The sequence below is a fragment of the Labeo rohita genome, chromosome 5 (genome assembly GCF_022985175.1).
Source record: "Labeo rohita strain BAU-BD-2019 chromosome 5, IGBB_LRoh.1.0, whole genome shotgun sequence".
Taxonomy (NCBI): Eukaryota; Metazoa; Chordata; class Actinopteri; order Cypriniformes; family Cyprinidae; genus Labeo; species Labeo rohita.
This window is the reverse complement of record NC_066873.1, coordinates 9,271,187-9,294,751: the sequence shown is the minus strand read 5'-3', so window position 1 is coordinate 9,294,751 and position 23,565 is coordinate 9,271,187. Positions and strand designations below refer to the sequence as shown.

General features: G+C 37.1%; 2 protein-coding genes across 2 annotated transcripts; one reads left to right on the top strand and one right to left on the bottom strand.

Moving 5' to 3' along the window:
* Positions 1-9,987: 9,987 nt before the first annotated feature.
* On the top strand, positions 9,988-13,670 carry rnf224 (ring finger protein 224). Its single transcript, XM_051109218.1, has 3 exons — positions 9,988-10,314; positions 11,104-11,314; positions 13,389-13,670. Exons 1-3 carry the CDS (start codon positions 10,235-10,237, stop codon positions 13,668-13,670), a joined length of 573 nt encoding a protein of 190 aa, XP_050965175.1. The 5' UTR covers positions 9,988-10,234.
* Positions 13,671-13,905: 235 nt separating this feature from the next.
* prpf4 (PRP4 pre-mRNA processing factor 4 homolog (yeast)) lies at positions 13,906-23,026 on the bottom strand. The gene is made up of 14 exons (XM_051109208.1): positions 22,889-23,026; positions 22,255-22,425; positions 20,754-20,940; positions 20,239-20,326; positions 20,062-20,141; positions 18,827-18,920; positions 18,652-18,746; positions 17,782-17,840; positions 17,539-17,662; positions 17,369-17,458; positions 16,295-16,417; positions 15,630-15,737; positions 15,411-15,529; positions 13,906-14,353 (listed from the first exon to the last, which is right to left on the bottom strand). The coding sequence occupies exons 2-14, from the start codon at positions 22,415-22,417 to the stop codon at positions 14,160-14,162; spliced, it is 1,524 nt and encodes a 507-aa protein (XP_050965165.1). The 5' UTR covers positions 22,418-22,425; positions 22,889-23,026; the 3' UTR covers positions 13,906-14,159.
* Positions 23,027-23,565: the final 539 nt, after the last annotated feature.

Sequence of the window (23,565 nt, the reverse complement as noted above, 5' to 3'; positions counted from 1 at the left end):
GAGAATTTTTTAATCAAAGTATATTAGAGACTTTTCATTAAGACCCTAAAAATCATATCAACTTGTGGAAAATGGGCATCTGACCTCTTTAAGGAACTATGTTAAAAAGTTTCATCAGCAGCCACAGAACACAGGAAAATCAACTTGATAACCAGCAGTATCACTCAATTAGGGACGGTGTGTACTTTAAGGACAACACTTTCCTGTCAGGTGATGAGTTACAAATTTGTTTAACTTTATACAATAGATGATTTTGAGCTATGTAACCCCCTGGGTACTTCGTGAAAAAAACACAAATTTTGTGGTGTTTACTGGATTCTGAATAACTTACCACCAGGCTCTCATTCAACACTCTCTTCAAATTTTTTGAGTGTTTTGTGCAAGAGTGACGATGTAAAGGTATATGGCTATAACAAAGTATTAGGGCCACTTCTACAAGAACTTTGTACTTTGGAAGAGCATGGTGTGTACATCACAAAATTTGGCAAGTTTGTCAAAGGAACAGTCCATAGTGTTGTAGCTGATAATTTGGGAGCGCACGGATTGGCTGGTTTTGTGGAGAGCTTCTCTGGACAGTGTTTTTGTCGATTTTGTACCGCTCAGAAAATAGAAATTCAGAAAAAGGACGTTTAGTCAGGTAATTTTTTGCTTCGAACAAAAGAACTGCATAAAGCACATGTAAAGTCTTTGCTTTGGAGTAAAAATAGCTTGTTTTTGACAGAAAATCTTCACCACTTTCATGTTAGCACAGGCTACCCCCCAGACGTAGTCCACGATTTATTTGAGGGTATTGTCCCTCATGAGCTGGAACTGTGTTTGAGTGTTCTCATCTCTAAGAACTACTTCAGTCTTGAATATCTTAACATGCAAATCCTCAGATTTCCTTATAAGTGGAGTGACAAAAAAAATCGACCTCACATCATACCAAAAAGCTATTCATGTACGAAGACAATAGGTGGCAATGCCCACAAGAACTGGATTTTAATACGTTTGTTTCCGTTTCTTGTAGGGGTATTGGTACCAGAGGATGAGCTTGCTTGGCAAGTTTTACTAGATCTAAAGGAAATTGTGGAATTAGCTGTGGCACCTGTTCATACTGACGAGACAGTTGCCTTGATGTCAAGGTGCCTGAACACAGACAGAGACTACTTGAGCTCAACCCAGACATAAAGCTTTTACCCAAACACCACTGTCTTGATTATGCCTATGGACAATGCGATTCAAGGCTAAACATAGCTTTTTTAAACAAGTTGCTCGACACACAAACAATTTTAGAAATATCCACTCACATTGGCAGTGAAACACCAGCAATTCATCAGTTACCACATACATTCTTCTAGTCTCAGTACATGTGATTTGGTAGTTACAAATGTCTCCACAGTGCAGGTTGATGTGTTGAATAAAGAAGTTGTATTGGCTCTCAGGCAGAAGTATCCAGATATCAATCAAGTTAATCTTGCAAAAAGTGTCACTGCAAGAGGAATTGACTACCGCAGTGGAATGATAGTTGCATGTGGTTCAACTTCTGGAATGCCTGAATTTGCAGAAGTTCTTCAAATGTGCGTAAGGGGAGATGAGCTACATTTTATTGTTTGTTTATTGTGTGCTTGGTATCAGGACCACTTCAGAGCCTTTGAGTTGACTTCTTCACCAGGTAAAGAGGTTACCCTGGTCCATCTTGAGGAACTGGCAGATTTTTATCTGCTTGTGGCCTACACAGTTGGTTCCAAATGTTTGGTAACCCTAAAGAGACACATCATTGTCAAAGGTACGATCTGTATTTACTTTCTGTGCTTTGAAAAAAAATCTTAGTGACTTTACCATGTCAACGTTTTATTTATTATGTTTCCTACCCTGTTTTGGCCTGCCTTGTAGATCAATAAAGCAGGATGGCAGCACCAGTTATCTTCAGAGTGCTTTTTGGAGGTGAAGATGATGCGTGACAACTAACCATTTCACCTGGAATGCTGACATCAGTGGATCACTAAGCTCTTGAAATTAAGTTAAATTAACTGTCTTTGGAGTAACAGAGCAATTTAGGCTTCAATACAAAGATGCAGAGTTTGGAAATGAATTTATGATTAATTTACTTACCTTGTGAGTATACCAGTTCTGTAACACCTCCAGCTCCAACCACTACAGATACCTGCTCCACAATCCCAGTGACTCACAATAGTGCATCTGCCAGTTCCTCACAAGAAGAACCAAATGATTTGGCATCTGTCAGCTCCTGTAGAAGCAATGATACCATTCTGTTGTCATCTCCTGAGTCCTGGTCTTGCACTTGGCCTAAGGTCTTTGTAGTGCCACGCTTTTCATATTGTGCCGAGATGCAGCTTCAGAACGGAAATGATGAATTCCACGCAAATGGAACTCTTCTATCTCTTACCCCAAAACTCAGATCCGATATACTTGGATTAAATATCTAATGTATATTTTCAAATAAGGCTGTGAAAAAGTTTCATAAAAAGATAAACCTCACATTTCAGCCTTTAAATAAAGAAAGGTGTTAAGTCAAAATGATAATTGATTTAATTCATTATTATATGTGTTTTATCTGTTCCATAAATAATCAAGATAACTGGTTTGGATTTTTAAATATGTAGAATCCATTAAAGCTTGTTTTTCATCAACCAGTAAAAAATTTGTCCTTTTTTTGGCCAGACAAAAACTGCACACAATGTAAATATAAGTCTCTGTAAATCCACTGTATGTCACTAGATGGCCCTTATGGAAAAGCTGAATTACAGCTGTTTCGGGTGAACTCCGTGGGTAAAGCAGCATTGAGATTAAGAACACTACTTCAGATGATCAATATATACATGGGAGAGGAAGGTTGCTGCAAGGCGAGAGGATTCGTGCTGGCACCCTCTCATACAGTAATGCATTCTTGACATTTACTATTAAAATAGCGCCAAAACAGCTTCAAATGAACTATGAAAACCAGAATAAAGTCGTAAAAGCTGCAATGAATTTCTTACTGCTTAAAATTAACAGACTATCTTGTGTTTTTCCGTGGCAGCTTGATTATTTCCGTGAGGATCGGCGCCCATGCCCTTAGCACTCTTTTAAAACATTTCAGCTTTTCCGCTGTCTTTTCACACAAAACGAAAGTACTCTGCATGCTGTGCGTAAATGAGACTGTTATTTAAAACTGTGCTTTATGCTGTACAGTATTTATTTATCATCAGTTGTTCAAATCGTGGTAATCGAATACGGTTTTAATGATAATTAAAATATGAAACAGTAATACTAACCGTGGGAAATTAATTGACACTTGTACATTGCAGGGACTACATTTACCTGAGTGAACATCGACACTTGTGCATTGCAGTACTCCGTGTACCTGAGTGGACATGGACACTTGTTCATTGCAGTACTCTGTGTACCTGAGTGAACATCGACACTTGTGCATTGCAGTACTCCGTGTACCTGAGTGGACATGGACACTTGTTCATTGCAGTACTCTGTGTACCTGAGTGGACATGGACACTTGTTCATTGCAGTACTCCATGTACCCGAGTGGACATGGACACTTGTTCTTTGCAAGACTCTATGTACCTGAGTGGACATGGACACTTGTTCATTGCAGTACTCTGTGTACCTGAGTGGACATGGACACTTGTTCTTTGCAAGACTCTATGTACCTGAGTGAACATTGACACTTGTTCTTTGCAAGACTCTATGTACCTGAGTGGACATGGACACTTGTTCATTGCAGTACTCTGTGTACCTGAGTGGACATGGACACTTGTTCATTGCAAGACTCAATGTACCTGAGTGGACATGGACACTTGTTCATTGCAAGACTCTATGTACCTGAGTGGACATGGACACTTGTTCATTGCAGTACTCCGTGTACCTGAGTGGACATGGACACTTGTTCATTACAGTACTCTGTGTACCTGAGTGAACATCGACACTTGTTCTTTGCAAGACTCTATGTACCTGAGTGGACATGGACACTTGTTCATTGCAGTACTCTGTGTACCTGAGTGGACATGGACACTTGTTCATTGCAAGACTCAATGTACCTGAGTGGACATGGACACTTGTTCATTGCAGTACTCCGTGTACCTGAGTGGACATGGACACTTGTTCATTGCAAGACTCTATGTACCTGAGTGGACATGGACACTTGTTCATTGCAGTACTCTGTGTACCTGAGTGGACATGGACACTTGTTCATTGCAAGACTCTATGTACCTGAGTGGACATGAACACTTGTTCATTGCAGTACTCCATGTACCCAAGTGGACATGGACACTTGTTCATTGCAGTACTCCGTGTACCTGAGTGGACATGGACACTTGTTCATTGCAGTACTCTGTGTATGTGAGTGGACATGGACACTTGTTCATTGCAAGACTCTATGTACCTGAGTGGACATGGATACTTGTTCATTGCAGTACTCCGTGTACCTGAGTGGACATGGACACTTGTTCATTGCAGTACTCTGTGTACCTGAGTGGACATGGACACTTGTTCATTGCAAGACTCAATGTACCTGAGTGGACATGGACACTTGTTCATTGCAAGACTCTATGTACCTGAGTGGACATGGATACTTGTTCATTGCAGTACTCCGTGTACCTGAGTGGACATGGACACTTGTTCATTGCAGTACTCTGTGTACCTGTACCTGTGGACATGGACACTTGTTCATTGCAAGACTCAATGTACCTGAGTGGACATGGACACTTGTTCATTGCAAGACTCTATGTACCTGAGTGGACATGGATACTTGTTCATTGCAGTACTCCGTGTACCTGAGTGGACATGGACACTTGTTCATTGCAGTACTCTGTGTACCTGAGTGGACATGGACACTTGTTCATTGCAAGACTCTATGTACCTGAGTGGACATGGACACTTGTTCATTGCAGTACTCCGTGTACCTGAGTGGACATGGACACTTGTTCATTGCAAGACTCTATGTACCTGAGTGGACATGAACACTTGTTCATTGCAGTACTCCATGTACCCAAGTGGACATGGACACTTGTTCATTGCAGTACTCCGTGTACCTGAGTGGACATGGACACTTGTTCATTGCAGTACTCCGTGTACCTGAGTGGACATGGACACTTGTTCATTGCAGTACTCTGTGTATCTGAGTGGACATGGACACTTGTTCATTGCAAGACTCTATGTACCTGAGTGGACATGGATACTTGTTCATTGCAGTACTCTGTGTACCTGAGTGGACATGGACACTTGTTCATTGCAGTACTCTGTGTACCTGAGTGGACATGGACACTTGTTCATTGCAAGACTCAATGTACCTGAGTGAACATCGACACTTGTTCATTGCAGTACTCCGTGTACCTGAGTGGACATGGACACTTGTTCTTTGCAAGACTCTATGTACCTGAGTGAACATTGACACTTGTGCATTGAAGTCAGTGTACCTGAGTGGACACGGACACTTGTTCATTGCAAGACTCAATGTACCTGAGTGAACATCGACACTTGTTCATTGCAGTACTCCGTGTACCTGAGTGGACATGGACACTTGTTCATTGCAGTACTCCGTGTACCTGAGTGGACATGGACACTTGTTCATTGCAAGACTCTATGTACCTGAGTGGACATGGACACTTGTTCATTGCAGTACTCTGTGTACCTGAGTGGACATGGACACTTGTTCATTGCAAGACTCTATGTACCTGAGTGGACATGGACACTTGTTCATTGCAGTACTCTGTGTACCTGAGTGGACATGGACACTTGTTCATTGCAAGACTCTATGTACCTGAGTGGACATGGACACTTGTTCATTGCAAGACTCTATGTACCTGAGTGGACATGGACACTTGTTCATTGCAGTACTCTGTGTACCTGAGTGGACATGGACACTTGTTCATTGCAAGACTCTATGTACCTGAGTGGACATGGACACTTGTTCATTGCAAGACTCTATGTACCTGAGTGGACATGAACACTTGTTCATTGCAGTACTCCATGTACCCAAGTGGACATGGACACTTGTTCATTGCAGTACTCCGTGTACCCAAGTGGACATGGACACTTGTTCATTGCAGTACTCCGTGTACCTGAGTGGACATGGACACTTGTTCATTGCAGTACTCTGTGTATCTGAGTGGACATGGACACTTGTTCATTGCAAGACTCTATGTACCTGAGTGGACATGGATACTTGTTCATTGCAGTACTCCGTGTACCTGAGTGGACATGGACACTTGTTCATTGCAGTACTCTGTGTACCTGAGTGGACATGGACACTTGTTCATTGCAAGACTCAATGTACCTGAGTGAACATCGACACTTGTTCATTGCAGTACTCCGTGTACCTGAGTGGACATGGACACTTGTTCTTTGCAAGACTCTATGTACCTGAGTGAACATTGACACTTGTGCATTGAAGTCTGTGTACCTGAGTGGACACGGACACTTGTTCATTGCAGTACTCCGTGTACCTGAGTGGACATGGACACTTGTTCATTGCAAGACTCAATGTACCTGAGTGAACATCGACACTTGTTCATTGCAGTACTCCATGTACCTGAGTGGACATGGACACTTGTTCTTTGCAAAACTCTGTGTACCTGAGTGAACATTGACACTTGTGCATTGAAGTCTGTGTACCTGAGTGGACATGGACACTTGTTCATTGCAGTACTCCGTGTACCTGAGTGGACATGGACACTTGTTCATTGCAAGACTCTATGTACCTGAGTGGACATGGACACTTGTTCATTGCAAGACTCTATGTACTGTGGACCTTGTTCATTGCAGTACTCTGGACACCTGTGGACATGGACACTTGTTCATTGCAAGACTCTGTGTACCTGAGTGGACATGGACACTTGTTCATTGCAAGACTCAATGTACATGGACACTTGTTCATTGCAGTACTCTGTGTATCTGAGTGGACATGGACACTTGTTCATTGCAAGACTCTATGTACCTGAGTGGACATGGATACTTGTTCATTGCAGTACTCCGTGTACCTGAGTGGACATGGACACTTGTTCATTGCAGTACTCTGTGTACCTGAGTGGACATGGACACTTGTTCATTGTAAGACTCAATGTACCTGAGTGAACATCGACACTTGTTCATTGCAGTACTCCATGTACCTGAGTGGACATGGACACTTGTTCTTTGCAAGACTCTATGTACCTGAGTGAACATTGACACTTGTGCATTGAAGTCCGTGTACCTGAGTGGACACGGACACTTGTTCATTGCAGTACTCCGTGTACCTGAGTGGACATGGACACTTGTTCATTGCAAGACTCAATGTACCTGAGTGAACATCGACACTTGTTCATTGCAGTACTCCATGTACCTGAGTGGACATGGACACTTGTTCTTTGCAAAACTCTGTGTACCTGAGTGAACATTGACACTTGTGCATTGAAGTCTGTGTACCTGAGTGGACATGGACACTTGTTCATTGCAGTACTCCGTGTACCTGAGTGGACATGGACACTTGTTCATTGCAGTACTCTGTGTACCTGAGTGGACATTGGCACTTGTTCATTGCAAGACTCTATGTACCTGAGTGGACATGGACACTTGTTCATTGCAAGACTCTATGTACCTGAGTGGACATGGACACTTGTTCATTGCAGTACTCTGTGTACCTGAGTGGACATGGACACTTGTTCATTGCAGTACTCCGTGTACCTGAGTGGACATGGACACTTGTTCATTGCAGTACTCTGTGTACCTGAGTGGACATGGACACTTGTTCATTGCAAGACTCTGTACCTGAGTGAACATCGACAATTGTTCATTGCAGTACTCCGTGTACCTGAGTGGACATGGACACTTGTTCATTGCAAGACTCTATGTACCTGAGTGGACATGGACACTTGTTCATTGCAAGACTCTATGTACCTGAGTGGACATGGACACTTGTTCATTGCAAGACTCTATGTACCTGAGTGGACATGGACACTTGTTCATTGCAAGACTCAATGTACCTGAGTGAACATCGACAATTGTTCATTGCAGTACTCTGTGTACCTGAGTGGACATGGACACTTGTTCTTTGCAAGACTCTATGTACCTGAGTGAACATTGACACTTGTGCATTGAAGTCCGTGTACCTGAGTGGACATGGACACTTGTTCATTGCAGTACTCCATGTAGTTGAGTGGACATGGACACTTGTTCTTTGCAAGACTCTATGTACCTGAGTGGACATTGACACTTGTACATTGCAGGGACTACATTTTCAACCTTTAAAACCTTTTGTTTTTTTCTTGTGTATTTGAAGTTTTAGTTTTTTGTTTGTAGTTTTTTATGAATGCCAAACATGTAAACATGCTTAAAATGTTGCTTTTAAAGCCCTTTAACCACTAAACTGTATGGCACTTTTTGTTACTTCCAAAGACTTGTTTAAAATAATTCCATGTCACAAATGTGTGACTCTGTTAGTGTTATGTAAGCAATGTTGTTATTACTAATTCAGGTGTGATCTGATCATTGTTTACCTCAAGTTTTATACTGTTTTGAAACACAGTTCGTAAGGTGATTTATTGTTCATTTTTTGCTGTTGAATGTTCTTTCGATACTATTGCATTCATCTGACATGTTAACATGCATGCAGATGTGCTGGTCCTGACCACTCAAACACTGAGACTTTTATTGCACATGCAGAGTATCTGGGTTTTGGCAAAGTTCCTGTATGATTATGGATGTTTATGTATGCCCAACATGTAAAAATGCTTGCCATAACAACATGCCCTAACCAGTCAAGGAAATTGCATGTCATAGATTTGTAAAACTGTCAATGTGATTAAGCTGTTTTTACTGTTCTAAAATGCAGTTCTTAAGGATTTTTTAATTATACTTTGATACTATGGTGGTGCAAAACCACTGACCCTCTGAGACTTGAAACTTGTCTTGAATACCACCATTTCATTTGTGAAAATGTTAGTATAAGTAATACTGTTGTCATTAGCTCATATATTAACTTATAACTTAATAGTGGTGAATTTAAGTTTTTTTGTTTTCCCAAACAACATATGGGCACTGGCTAGTATCATTTGCTAACTCTTTTTTATCACTTTCTTGTTTTGTTACTTCTAAAATTGGAATGTCAATAAAAAAGTGAAACCATTTGGTCTAACTGTTGCTTTTTGCGTGTTACGGTTAGATTCCTTATGAATCTAATAAATTATGAATATGATTTAAAAACCCATTTGGTTTATTATTAAAATACCTAAATATGATGCATTTCAATTAAATACAGTTTATTATGTAAGAATACGTAACTCTGATTCTTATGAATTTGAAACATTTTAATTATTAATATTATTACATAAATCTTATTTTTACTTGTTTTATTTACATGTCTTACAAATTTGTATCACATAAAGTTTATTACTTAGTTTACGTAAAAAAAAAAAAATATTACTTGAGACAAATACTTTTTTGAGTGTATACTTCAGTTTCTTCTGGTCCAAAATGACAGTTATCTGCCAATATGAAGATCCCGTAGCTGCAGTATGGGGGTGATGAAAGTCTCAGAACTAATTTGGCAGGGAAACATTGATGACAGACTGTCTGTGGGTGACTAGGCTTGAATTTCAGGCCTGTTTTGTGACTGTAAAGCGATACGCCCTCCTCCCATTCTACTTTCTTGTACCCTAAACGTGTCTGATGTCTTTAATTTCATGTTTTTCCACTAAACTAAACCCAAATATTCTCATAAGCCATTGTGTCCGTGGCCCATTCCTTCACTCTGGGACTGTCAGATGTTTTTTTTATTATGCTGTATGCAAGACAGAATGAAAACATCACTATAAAGCAGTTAATACCAAGAGTTTTGAAGATGCATAAATGTGGACTAATTAATAACAACATGCTCAACAACATGCATCTCTCCTCCCACAAGCACCAGTGGTTTCTCTTTTTTTCAAAAGGGTGAACGTGCAATTGTGTATGTGTAAAGGCATAGGTTCACAGCAACAGGCGGTACTTAAATATTAAAGGCTGTAGGGAAGCACACCATTGTTTGTCCTCCATTTCAGAGAGGCAGTTGTGGTTGGTCGGTTGAGAGAGAGAGAGAGAGAGAGAGCAACAGGCAACAAAGACAGAGCTCGTGCTGCTGGGAACGGCAAGGACAACTTCAGGGAAAGCAACAGAGGGTGTACTCAAGTGTTAAACTATCTGACAAAGGATGTGAAGCATGGAGAAACCAAGGCAGAGTCGGCTGTAAAATGTTAACAGAAGTTGGACTTTTGGTACATTAAACATGGATGGAACCGCAAGCGGAACGGCAGAACCTCGAGAGACCGGCGGAATACAGAACAGACCTGAGGATGAAGTGGACAGGTAGACCTTCTGCACGGAACATTCACAGAAAATTGCTTGTGATATTAAAATAAGACGTATTTTGAATTTCTGCTGATTTAAAATGATCCTTTATTTATAAAAATGTCATTTGTTTGAAATAATAATTTTAATCTTTATTATCATTATTTTTAAGATTATGCATGTGTTTCTTATTACATTTTAATATTTAATTATATATAAAATGCAGAATTCCATTAAATAAACGATTCATGCTTCGTGTTTAGAGCTCATGTCTAAACAATGAATTCACTTTGACAAGTCATGCAAATAAACATTTTCCAATCAAATATTTCACACAAGGTGATTGAGCATATTGTGTTTATGCTTATGTTTTGTGTTTGTTTGTTTGGACATGCACGGCTGCTTTGGAATAAAAAGAGCATTTTTTAGAGGTTAAGCACCTACAGTATACAGATCTTTTACTATTACATCTTGTGTATACAAATTTCATCGCTGCCGGCCACTAATAGTAAACAGATACATGCGGCTCGGCTTACACGCTCTTTAATGGTTGACCTTGTGTATCTGCAAGAGTAAAATATTGTGGGGAAAAAATGTAAACAAGTAGTTTTTTTGTTTTATGAAACTTTTTATTTTTAGTGAATGTTTGAAGTTGCTTTTCTGTTTTGAAGAACTTCATTAAAGTTTAATGGTTCAAATACTTTTTTTGCTGGCTCTGTATCAAAAAGTCAACCATTATGAAGTCAGCACTGAACATCTCAGGCAAATACACGGAGATGTTTGTATCATACTGAGCTCGTTCTATAGGGTCTCGGATGAGGATGGGCCTGTGTGCGAGGCTCCCATGGAGGGGGATGTGGAGACTGGAGCACACAACTCCAGGGACAGCCGGAAACTGGACTGCATCATCTGCTACAGTGCGTATAATCTGGGAGAGAGACTCCCCCGCAAACTCTACTGTGGTCACACGTTCTGCCAGGCCTGTCTGAAGCGGCTGGACACCCTCATCAACGAGCAGGTGGGACTCAAGCTACCTAAATGCTTTAGAACTAATATCACATTTTTTTTTCTTGACTTATTTCAAAGTGCAAATACAGTGATCTTCTCCTGTTGTTAGCATGTGATAAAAATACTAATAATCTAGCTTTTACAAATTGTAATCAGATACATCACCATATTCGCCATAAAAATATTTCACCTATTTATTTAGTCCAGTTGCTGCCTTAAATTTTAAGCATAATCAACTTGAAGTCATTTCAGCTGAAATTGCATTAAACATTAAAAAACAAGTTGAATTTCGTACAAGTTGAACTTATAAAAAAAGTTGAAATTTATTTCAGAGTTAATGTAAAAACATAAGTTGCCAAGACTTTTTTTTTTTTTAACAAAGGAATATTAAATTGTCTGGAAATACAGCATTAAAATGCTTTTTTTCTTTTAGAGCTGCATTGTACAGAGGAGAGTACATGTTAGAGGTAGATTAAAAACACATTCTTGGAAGAAAACGTACATAATAATTAGTTGTTTTCGTCCATATTACAAGTGTTTGGGTTTTTTCCCCAAACGTTAAATTGTTAAAAACCGCCACTTTTTATTCCATTTGACATATTAATGAATATGACAAGCAATTATATTAACTACAAATACTAGATTTTTGTTAACATCCCAACAGTGTTTACAAAATTAACATGAAGAACGATCAGGGCATTCCCTAAATAAATAACAATGTTCTTAAGGGCAAAAAACTGTCATTAACTTAAAAGAGTTGTAAGACAGCTCTTGCATATCATTTGTTTAGAGAAGGGAACGCAAAATTCGTGACTTGCTTTGTTAGGGGGCGTTGATTTTTTGTCGTCAACCAATGGCGTGAGGTTGGGGGCGGGGCTATTGGTCTGATCCAATGGAGATATTTGACAAACGTGTTTAACCATTGTTATTTTTGCAGAAAAAAGTGGGTTTGTTTTGTGTCATTCGCCTGATATGTATTTAACATTTTCTTCCTAAACACATGAACATTTATTTTTAATACTGGCTTTTGAAATATTTTTATTATTTAAAATAACTTCTATTTGAATACGTTTTAAAATGTAATTTATCCCTGTTTTTTCAAAGCTGAATTTTTAGCATCATTACTCCAGTCACATTGATCCTTCAGAAATAATTTAAATTTTTTGATTTGCCGCTCAAAAACATTTATTATTATTATCGAAAACCACTAAGTAGAATTTTTTTGAAGTTTCTTTGATGAATAGAAAGTTCAGAAGAACAGCATTTATCTGAAATAGAAATCTTTTGCAACAAAGTGTCTTTATCATCACTTTTGACCAATTTAAAGCATCCTTGCTAAATAAAAGTATGTTTCTGTAATAATAATTAAAAAATGACTGTATAATGAAAATATAGTGACTCTATAAATAGTGGGTCTGTTCTGAGCTTTTGCATGGTATAGTGTATAATGTTACAAAAGCTTTTTATTTAAGATAAATGCCTGAAACATGATGCTGAAAATGTAGTTTTGATCACAGGAATAAATTACATTTTAAAATATATTCAAATAGAAAAGTTATTTTAAACAGTAAAAAATATTTCAGAATTGTACTGTTTTCGCTGTACTTTGGATCAAATAAATGCACGTTTGGTGAGCAGAAGAGACTTCTTAAAAATATTTTGCATATTTATACTAGTTTGCATATTTAAACCATTAGTATAAAACTTGCAATACAAAACAACTAACTTAGGTAATAATTGTTAGTCAAAGTTTTACCCCTTTCACCAATAGTGTCTTGCCTTGATTAATCTTGGGTTAAAAAATTAACTAAATTAAACTAATTTTATAACTTGATTACCTTTGTACTATTATTAAACACTAAGATAACTTGAGCTGAATGATGACACTGCTCTCCAATGCTATCTAAATTGAGCTGAGAAATGACAAAACTATCTTTTCAGAACTTTTACATCTGAAATGAAATCTGTTTTGTTCAAAGCTTTATATAAACAAATATGACTTTATTTTTGACAGCTGATGCTGTATTACATGCCTCAGCTCAGTTGCGTCAGATGTTTGTAACTGACGTGTCTTTTCCCCATAGATGTGGATCCCGTGTCCACAGTGCCGGCAGAACACTCCTCTACCTCGCGGGGGCGCTACTGGACTAGACCTAGACCTAGCAGCGTTTCTGGGCGTTAAAGCTGAAGTGGAAAATCAGCGAACCTACAGCCAGAAAGCACCGCTGGAGAGCAAGCCCTCGTTTGTAAAGCAGCCAATCACAGATCAGCCACCCTCAGCATGGGCCAATGTGGCAGTGGCAGAGCATCGCTTTCGCAGAAGCCCCTGTTGCAAGCACTGCTTGCTCTGCTGCTGGTGGTGCTAGACTCACATTCATTCTTTGCTTTCTGTCTCTTTCTGCTGTGGATAGTGCACTGACTCAACTCTGCAACAGTGAGATTTCAAAAAAACATTTTACATTGGATATCCCACTTGTCCAGAATCCACAGATTCCTTTACAAAATTGCCTGAGACTATAAAAAGCATTTTATTTTGGTATTCGAATGGCTTATTAATTGGACAAATTCTGCAAAACTCAGCATTCAGAACTGACTAGGATATATGGACATGAGAGATCTTTAATATGATAAGGGTGTAAGAATGGACATACTGGATTTCAGATCTAAAACAATCAATAACAGATACTCGTTACAACGCCTCAAATTATGAGGAACATTTGATTGTATTTCTGTTTTAAATGAACCAACTGTTAATCAGCTTCCAGTTGAAAGATCTCCTGTGTTGTTTTCCAGCTCTTAAAAAATAAAAGTATAACAAAAGTTAAAAATGAAAATACATCAGGACAAACACAATCTCATTCTGACATCCAGAGTTTGAAGGTTCGGTCATAAGAGCAGGTTGCAATAAGCTGTCCGTCAGGTGAAAGGTCAAGCCCCATGACCTTTCCTTCATGTCCCGCCAGAGTCTTCAAAGGTGACCAGCCGGGATGAGTCCACACTTTGGCTGTGTTGTCATACGCACCAGTCAGCAAAAAATGCCCATCGTTAGCTAAAAAGAAAAGACTCTGTTAATACTGACACATATTGACACAAATTTACAAGTTCATTCGAGGTGAATTAAAAGTCCACGTCCAGAACAAAAATGTACAGATAATGTACTCACCCCATTGTCATCCAAAATGTTCATGTCTTTCTTTCTTCAGTCATAAAGAAATTGTTTTTTGAGAAAAACGTTTCAGCATTTTTTTTTTTTTTATATAATGGACTGCTATGGTTTGAACTTCCAAAATGTAGTTTAAATGCAGCTTCAAACAATCCCAAATGCGGTTGTAAACAATCTCAGCCAAGGAAGAAGGGTTTTATCTAGCTAAACAATCAGTTATTTTCATTCAAAAAAGGGTATGTTCGAAAAACCTAATGTTCTCCCTCAACTTCAAAATTGCCCTATATCGCTGTTTTACCTTTTTTGTTAAGGGTGTTTGATCTTCTTTGCATGTTCACTTTGCAAAGCCTGGGTTGGTACTTCTGCAGCAGTGTAGGATGATTTTGAAATGATTTTTGAAGTTGAGGGAGAAAAAACGATGGGAGTTTTTTGACATACACTAACTTTCTTGTACTAGAATACACAGAGTTCAGGCAGAGCAAGACAAGACGAGCGTTTGGGATTAAAAAGTATTTCAATTGTATTTTTTTAAATGAGAATAACTGACTGTTTTGCTAGACAAGACCCTTCTTCTTATGCTGGGATCGTTTGAAGCCGCATTTAAACTGCATTTTAAAGACCAAAATCGGGGCACCATATCAGTCCATTATATGGAGAAAAATCCTGAAATGTTTTCCTCAAAAAACTATTTCTTTACGACTGAAGAAAGAAAGACATGAACATCTTGGATGACAAGAGGGTGAGTACATTATTTGTAAATTTTTGTTCTGGAAGTGGACTTCTCCTTTAAGACTCATTCACTGTGACGGACAGTAGCCATATGGTCCTATTAAAAAAAACCTATAAAACATTTCTTGTGGTGAGTAAATGATGGGTATTTTTATCTTTGACTGAATCATCTCAAATGACTGATGACAAATGCCCTCTTGACTTGAACACTTACGTTGAAACTTGACTGAGGACACAAGGTTCTCATGAGCAGGGATTGTGTATATACACCTCCTCTGACGAAGGTCCCACACTTTACAGGTATTATCTCCACTTCCTGTTGCCACATGAAAGCTGCCCAAGCAAGATTTTTGGGTTAATTATCAAATAAAGATCAAATAACAGTAAATGGCTTTAATAAGTCTTTCAAATATTCACACGGCCTTTTACTTACCCGTTTGGTGAGAAATTGATGCTGTAAATCTCTTTGTGGTGGCCCTCGAGGAACATTATACAACGACCAGTCCGCAGATCCCAGACACGAGCAAATGCATCCAAACCACTGCATGGAGCGATAATGAATTAACACAACAATCGATAGAGCCAAATATAAGTCCTTTGAAACTAATTCAACCAATCAAAAGCAGACTGAATGAACAATCACAGAATTAAGTGGGAAGACTAAGTGATTTTCTGGTAATGTGAATATTACAAGACCAATACTACAATCAGAAGGTTTAGGGTTAAAAGGACAGTTCACCCAAAAATGAAAATTCTGTCATTAATTACTTATCCTCATGTCATTCCAACCCCGTAAGACCTTTGTTCATCTTCGTTCATGGGCCTGGGAACATTTCAGTTACACTGTGGTCCATGCAGGTTTAGAGAGCGCTCAGATATCATAAAACATATCTTAATTTGTGTTTTGAAGGTCTTACGGGTATGGAACGACATGATGGTGAGTAATTAATGAAGATTTGGAAGCATGTATGCATGTTTTTTTTGGTCTTAAACTAAACATACTTTGACTCATAAGAGCATCAGAGTAACTACAGAGTGTTGTGCTTGTTCCTACACAAAAACAGTGGAGTGCCTGTGGGGTCAGTGTGAGGCCCTTACCCAGTTCCTGCCAGAGAGCCATCTGGGTGGAAGTGCAGGTCATGGACACCTTTACTATGACCCTCCTGATGCAGAATTTCTTCTTGGGCTTCAAGATCCCAAAGACGCCATGAGTTATCATAGCTAAATAGGGAAAAAAAAGACAATTCTGTTAAATATTTGACACAAAAGTGTATCTACACTACCAGTCACTTCAACGTTTTTGAACAGCAAGATGTTTTGTTTTTCAGAGAAGTCTCTTCTGTTCACCAAACCTGCATTTATTTGATCCAAAATACAGTAAAAGCAGTAATATTGTGAAATATTTTTACTATTTAAAATTACTGCTTTCTATTGAAATATGTTTGAAAATGTAATTTATTCCTGTGATAAAAGCTAAATTTTCAGCATCATTATTCCAGTCTTCAGTGTCACATGATCCTTCAGCAATCATTCCAATATGCTGATTTGCTGTTCAAGAAACATTTATGTTTATTATCAATATTTAAAACAGCTGAATATTTTTTTTTTCCGAATTCTTTAAAGAATAGAAAGATTCAAAGATCAGCATTTATCTGAAATAGTTTTTGTAACATTATACAAAAGGAATACTTTTATTTAGCAAAAATGCTTTAAATAGATCAAAAGTGATGATAAATACATTTATAATGTTACAAAAGATATCTATTTCATAAATGCTGTTCTTCTGAACTTTCTATTCATCAAAGAAACCTGATAATAGTAATAAATGTTTTTTTTTAGCAGCAAATCAGAATATTAGAATAATTTCTGAAGGATCATGTGACTGGAGTAATGATGCTAAAATTCAGCTTTGAAATCACAGGAATAAATTACATTTTAAAATATATTCAAATAGAAAACAGTTATTTTAAACGGTAAATATATTTCCAAAATCTTACCGTTTTTGCTGTACTTTGGATCAAATAAATGCAGGTTTGGTGAGCAGGACAGACTTCTTAAAAAAAATAAAAGAATAAATAATAAATAATATATATATATTTATATTATGTATATGTATATGTATATATATATACTGTTCAATCTTTTATATTAATGCAGAAAATACATTCGTACCAAGTTGTGCCCAGAAACCGCCCAGAGGGATGCCAGGCCACCCGAGCCACCCTCATCGAGTGCCCCTCAATATCTGCTACAGGCTCATCACTACAGATAAGAACAGGTGAATATTAAAACATTTTACTATAGAAACTGAGATCGAAATTTTAAAGAATACTAATACACACCTGTCTAAACTCCACAGTTTAACAGATCCATCCGCAGCGCAGGAGGCCATATTGACATCCGACTCTTCAAGTGTGAGTGTGGCTTGTGGGTGAAAGCTAATCGCTCCCACGTTGGTATTGTGACCTTTGAAAGAAGAGTTTAACTTAAATGTATCCAGTGGTAAATGCTGTATTGTAAACAGGAATGAAAAAGTATGACAAAGACACAGCTTCAAGAATAAACATTACATTTGTTATATTTACCTCTCAATGTGCGTACAAGTGTACAATCTGGGACTTTCCACAATTTACACAAGCCACTCCTACAAAAAAAAAATATTTTTATACATGTTTTTGCACCAAATATAACAAACTTTTAAAAACATACAGTACTGTGCAAAAGTCTTAGGCCACTAGTATTTTCACCAAGTAAAAATGGTTTTAAGTCAATTTCTATCTTTTGCTGTAGTGTGTCAGAGGAAAATAATCATATTACATTTCCAAACATTAATTTTACCATTAATTTACCATTAACAGCCAGTGCTCCACACAGAGATCTGATCTCATCACTATCCAGTCTGTCTAGAATGACATGAAGAATTAGAACAAATTGAGAGAAACGAAATCTAGACGAACTGTGGTAACATCTCCAAAATGCTTCAAGAAATGAAAAAAGATTATTTCCAACTGACACACTAAAGCAAAAGACAGAAATAACTGACTTAAACTGTTTTTTGCTGTGAAAGTACTAGTGGCCTATGACTTTTGCACAGTATGGCACATGCTGACATATACATATATTTTTTCCCCAAAACATTATTTTTGTAAACAATTTATAAACCCAGTATGAACAAAGAGTCCTGCCAACTGTACGGTCAACAACCAGCCTGCAAATAATTAAAAATAAATGTGTGCAAGTGTATCAAACAGAACTGCTTCCATTTTGCTTCTGTCTCTACATGTAATTTAACTGAGGTTGTCTCAATGACAGCGTGATCACAGGACTCCTTGTTTATAAAAAAATCTCTCTGGACTACAATACTTGCAAAAGCAATGATTAGAAATCTTTTTGTAAATGATGTGTTCAAAGTAAATAAATAATGAACACATATTTAAAAATAAGATAAAGCATACCATGATGCAGTCACAAGCATCTTAGAGTTGGGGCTAAACTGGCAGTGAGATATTGGACGATCATCGCCAATTTGGCTGCAGAAGTTATTCACGTTCTAAATAAAACAAAATAATAATTACATACAGTATTAATGGAGAAAGAAAATTACACAGCATAAAGCCTGGGTTGTCATACCCGGAGAGCCTTGTGAAGCTCTTGCTGTTTAACTGTTCTTGTAGACTCTGGAATCTCTTTTTGCGCTCTTGCAGCATCTAACCTTTGCACCGCCCTGGAGAACCAAACACAAAAGTAGCTTTTAAGACACCAGTGGTGTAATACTTCATTACAGTACTTAAGTATTTTTTGGGAGCATCTGTACTTTACTTGAGTTTTTATATTTCAGCCAACTTTTACTTTTCCAAATTAAAATGTATACTTTTACTCTGATACACTTCCCCGAAGCATACTTGTTACTTCTACAAAATAGTCAGAAGTCAGAAGAACAAGGACTGCAGAAAAGCAGGTTTGACGAATCATTGGTCTCGTCTGGCACTTACATGTTAGACTCCTAAAAACACCTTTGCTCATGTGAAAACAAGTGCGCGCACAACCACAGAAGATTCATTTCCACTTAAGTCGAGTCTGGGGTGTGCGATATACAGTATGTCTTCTGCGATAATATGGTAGGTGTTGTCATAACGATGTGCGATCTGACAAGTAGGCTATATCACCAAATCACACATAGAGTGCACGCACGTTGATTAGTCTATTAAAACTCAAAATTCCAGACATTCTAAAATGTAGACGGCAAAAACGCTTCTGTATGCTTTCTTTATTTATATAATTTAATATAGGCCTAGTTAACAATCTATATCACACAAAGAGTACCGTTTTTCTGCAGATGTCAGCATAACACATTTAAAGTGGTCATCGGACGCTAAGTTGACTTTTACATGTTGTTTGAACAGTAATGTGTGTTGGCAGTGTATGTACAAATCTACCCTATAATGATAAAAATCCATGCAGTGGTTTTTAATCTATATAAATAGATTTTATATGAATTGTATATGAATACAGTAGCACAACCTTGCTACTCAAGCTGTGTATGAACATTTTATATATATTGATTTGCTTCTTTTCCAATTTGCATTTACTTGTACTTTTACTTTCAAGTAAGTACATTTAAGATTCCAAAAAATACTTTTTGTACTTAAGTACAATACATATCACATACTTTAAGACTTTTACTCAAGTAATATTCTAAACGGTGACTTCAACGTCTACCAAAGTCATTTTCTGGTAAGATAACTGTACGTTTACTTAAGTATGACTTTCAGGTACTTTATACACCACTGTAAGACACAATATACATATTTGGCTGCATTTTACATTTATATTGCTTGATAATGGAAAAGAATATCTGTATTTACCTGGGTAGTGAATACTTGGCCAACCAAACACGTGCCTCTTTCAGAGACGAAGGTCCTTCATGGTACCACGTCTGCTGATACTACACAATACACATGCAGAGACGAACACAGTCCTTTAGTCATTTAAATATATGACAGTCTACTACAACTTCCTGAAATTAAAACAGGTTTTCCTACCTCATCTTGAGTCCGTTTTGCTTTTTCATCCTCTTTTTTCGACTTCTTCAAGGCATCAGGACCAACTACTGAAAGAATGTTTCTCAATCTGTGGGTCAGAACCATTAAAAATAAAAGTGGAATTTCAAAATGGTTCAAATAGATTACATTTTTTTTTTCTCCAGTCATTGTGACATTGAAGCCTTGACTAATGGCTGCTGAAAACATACGCTTTTCCATCACAGCAATAAGCTATATTTAAAAATATATTAAAATCTAAAATATTTATAATACTTTACAATAATTCAATTTTTATTTTTGCAACATCAAAAGCAGCATTTGTGAACATAGGAGGTGTATCTATAAATATAAATACTGTTAAAATTCACCAAATATTGAATTAATTATATTATCATTTTTTTTGTCTGTCAGTCATATGGTCTAATATCTGATTTTCCAATCTAAGTGGGCAGTTTTTGCCCAGAATATACTGCAAAACTTTTACCAATAGTCAGAAAAAAAATCTGGCCACCTACCTCTCTCTTCTCTCTGCAGGACCCTCCCCAAACAGTGTGATTGGCTCGCCAAGAGCTCGGAGACAGGCCTTGACCTCTACATCATCAGTAGAGACGGTGATTTGTCTCGCTCTCTTTCTGCGCTCAAACTCTGCCAGCACTTCTGCCTGTCGCTCACTCACACGTTCCTCCATCTCCATGGACTCACCTAAGGAGAGAAGGGGAAAAAAAATAAAAATAAAAAATTGAACTACTAAAGAACTGACAAACATCATTTCCTGTCACAAACAGGCACAGTCTATATATATATATATATATATATATATATTTTTTTTTTTTTTTTTTTAATTGAAGAGTTTGCAGAAACTTTAGACGAATCTTAAAAATAAATCTTTTAAAAAAGCAAATAAATAAATAAAAATTGCTTATGTGCTTTATGTTTTGTATCTTGTTTGATATATCAGTCTTTAATGGCCCAAAAAATAAGATATGAGAAATATGGAGCCCATACTCAAAAAGGGAAACTTTATAAAAAAAAAAAAAAAAAAAAAAAATGTAACCACATTTTAAATTCTAAACACATTTAGTTATAAATGTTTCATTTGTAGGCCTAAACTGAACAATAATGTGCATTTTTGTACGAATGGTGTCATTTATATGTAAATCAATGAATTTATGACATTAGATATCTACAAAATAAGCATATAACTATCAGCTGTCACTCTATATATCCAAATTCTTTCTTATTAAGACAATTTTGAAAAATGCTTAGTTTTAAAGCTAACAAAAAAAAATCAAATCAAAGCCATTCAGTTTTTAAATTGTGGGGGACAAAACATATAATTCAATAAAATGCAATAATTTTAAGATAAAAAATAAATACATGTTTCTCAAAAGCTTGATGTATTATTTCTGAGTTGAGATATTGTTCAAATACATTTTACTTACATTTTAATATAATTTTTTAGTGCTGGGCAATGGTTGATCGGATCCAAAATAACAGTTTGTGTGTACATAATATATGTGTGTGTGTATTGTGTATATTTATTATGTATATATAAAGACACACACATACAGTATATACTTTTGAAAATATTTACATGTATATATTACATTCATATAATTTATATTATATATAAATATACTTAATATATAAACATAACATTTTTCTTAAATATATACATGCATGTATTTATACATAAAAACTTTTATTTTGGACGCGATTAATCGTTGCCCAGCACTATAATTTTTTTTTTCAGTCCAGCAAGTGTTCATACTGAAATATTACTAACATTAAGTCCTAAAAACTAATAACCAGTCGACAGAAGGCATGTAGTATTTTCTTGGTTACAGTATTTTCAGCACAGTTTTGATTATGTCACTAATTTAGACGCCTTAGCTTAGAAAGTCCTATGAAATGAGAGTTAAAAGGTTTAGAGTTAAAACACTTTGACAAAATCATATTTTTGGTTTGGGTTGGGTTCTGATAACAACACTTGCCATCTTGAAACATCAAACTTACCACTGGAGATATTAATATTTCCAGCCTCAATGCCAGCTTTAACAGCATCTTTGGTACCGGTAGATATTCCTTCACGGCTGAGACGCTCCTTCTCCTTTTCTTCAAGGCTTCCATAGAAGATCCTTGCCTTTTTCACAACTGGAGCTTCGTCTTCGTCCGACATCTTTTCAACTGTTTGACCAACAATAACAGAGCACCGGATATGAAAAGAGAGTCCCAATATCTTACTTACAAATAATGTATGGACAGTTCTACATCATACAATATTAACCAAACCTAACGTTTACTTGGGTTGGCAATATATTCAATATTATCAAATAAATCTATTGAAAACGTGATTGCTGGAAGACAAACTCAACAAACGGCAAGACATACCGGGCACCATTCAAACTCACACGGCCGAAAACTTTTAAACTAACAATAAAGTAATGTGGTAGTACCGTGATTTTCTTTTAATTACATTGAAACACTGTGTAAATAACATTGTATATGAATACAGCAATCATTCAGTACTATGGATCCTCCATATCTGTGCCACAGTACTTATTGCAGGGTGTCCAGAAACTAATTTTACCGAAACCAAGAGAAGCTAATGAAAGAAAAACACATCCAGCTCAACCAACTCTTCACTCACCCTTTATCCTTTCTCAAACGCAAAAATAGTTTCCTTTAAAAGCAGGTTGTTTATATGAAATCTAATGTGTACTGTCTACAAATACGACCACACGACGCGGGCTACTCGGCGCACAATATGTCGTCATATCCGCCTGTTTTACTCTTTAGCAAGAATTACTGACATCTAGCGGTTAAAATGATGTCAAACCCATGGTCTAACCGCAGTGGAAATACGAACTTTAAGATGATTTACTTATTTATTTCACATTACGCTGATGTGTGTTCTGTAGAGCAGCGGTTAAACCTTATTGGGTATCGCACTGTCAATAGTTACATTTAGGCACCATGTTTTCCCCCCCAAGTTTTTCATGATTCATTAAGGATTGAGTCTTATAATTTTAATAACTCAAATGACTTTCCAGGTCTAGAAATAAAAAAAAATAGGATACAGCATACATACAGGTTCAAGGTGAATTAAAATAAGACGTTTTGATTTCTATGTTTTGGCTTATTGTGAACTATACTGAGCATATACTGGGCGTCCCAAATTGCGTAATTATGCACTATTTATTTATTTACCCTGCTGAAAAAAACAGCTAAAACCAGACTAGGCTGGTTGGCAGTTTTAGCTGGTCATCCAGGTTGGTCAGCAGGCTGGTTTTAGAGGGGTTTTGGCCACTTCCAGGCTGGTCTTAG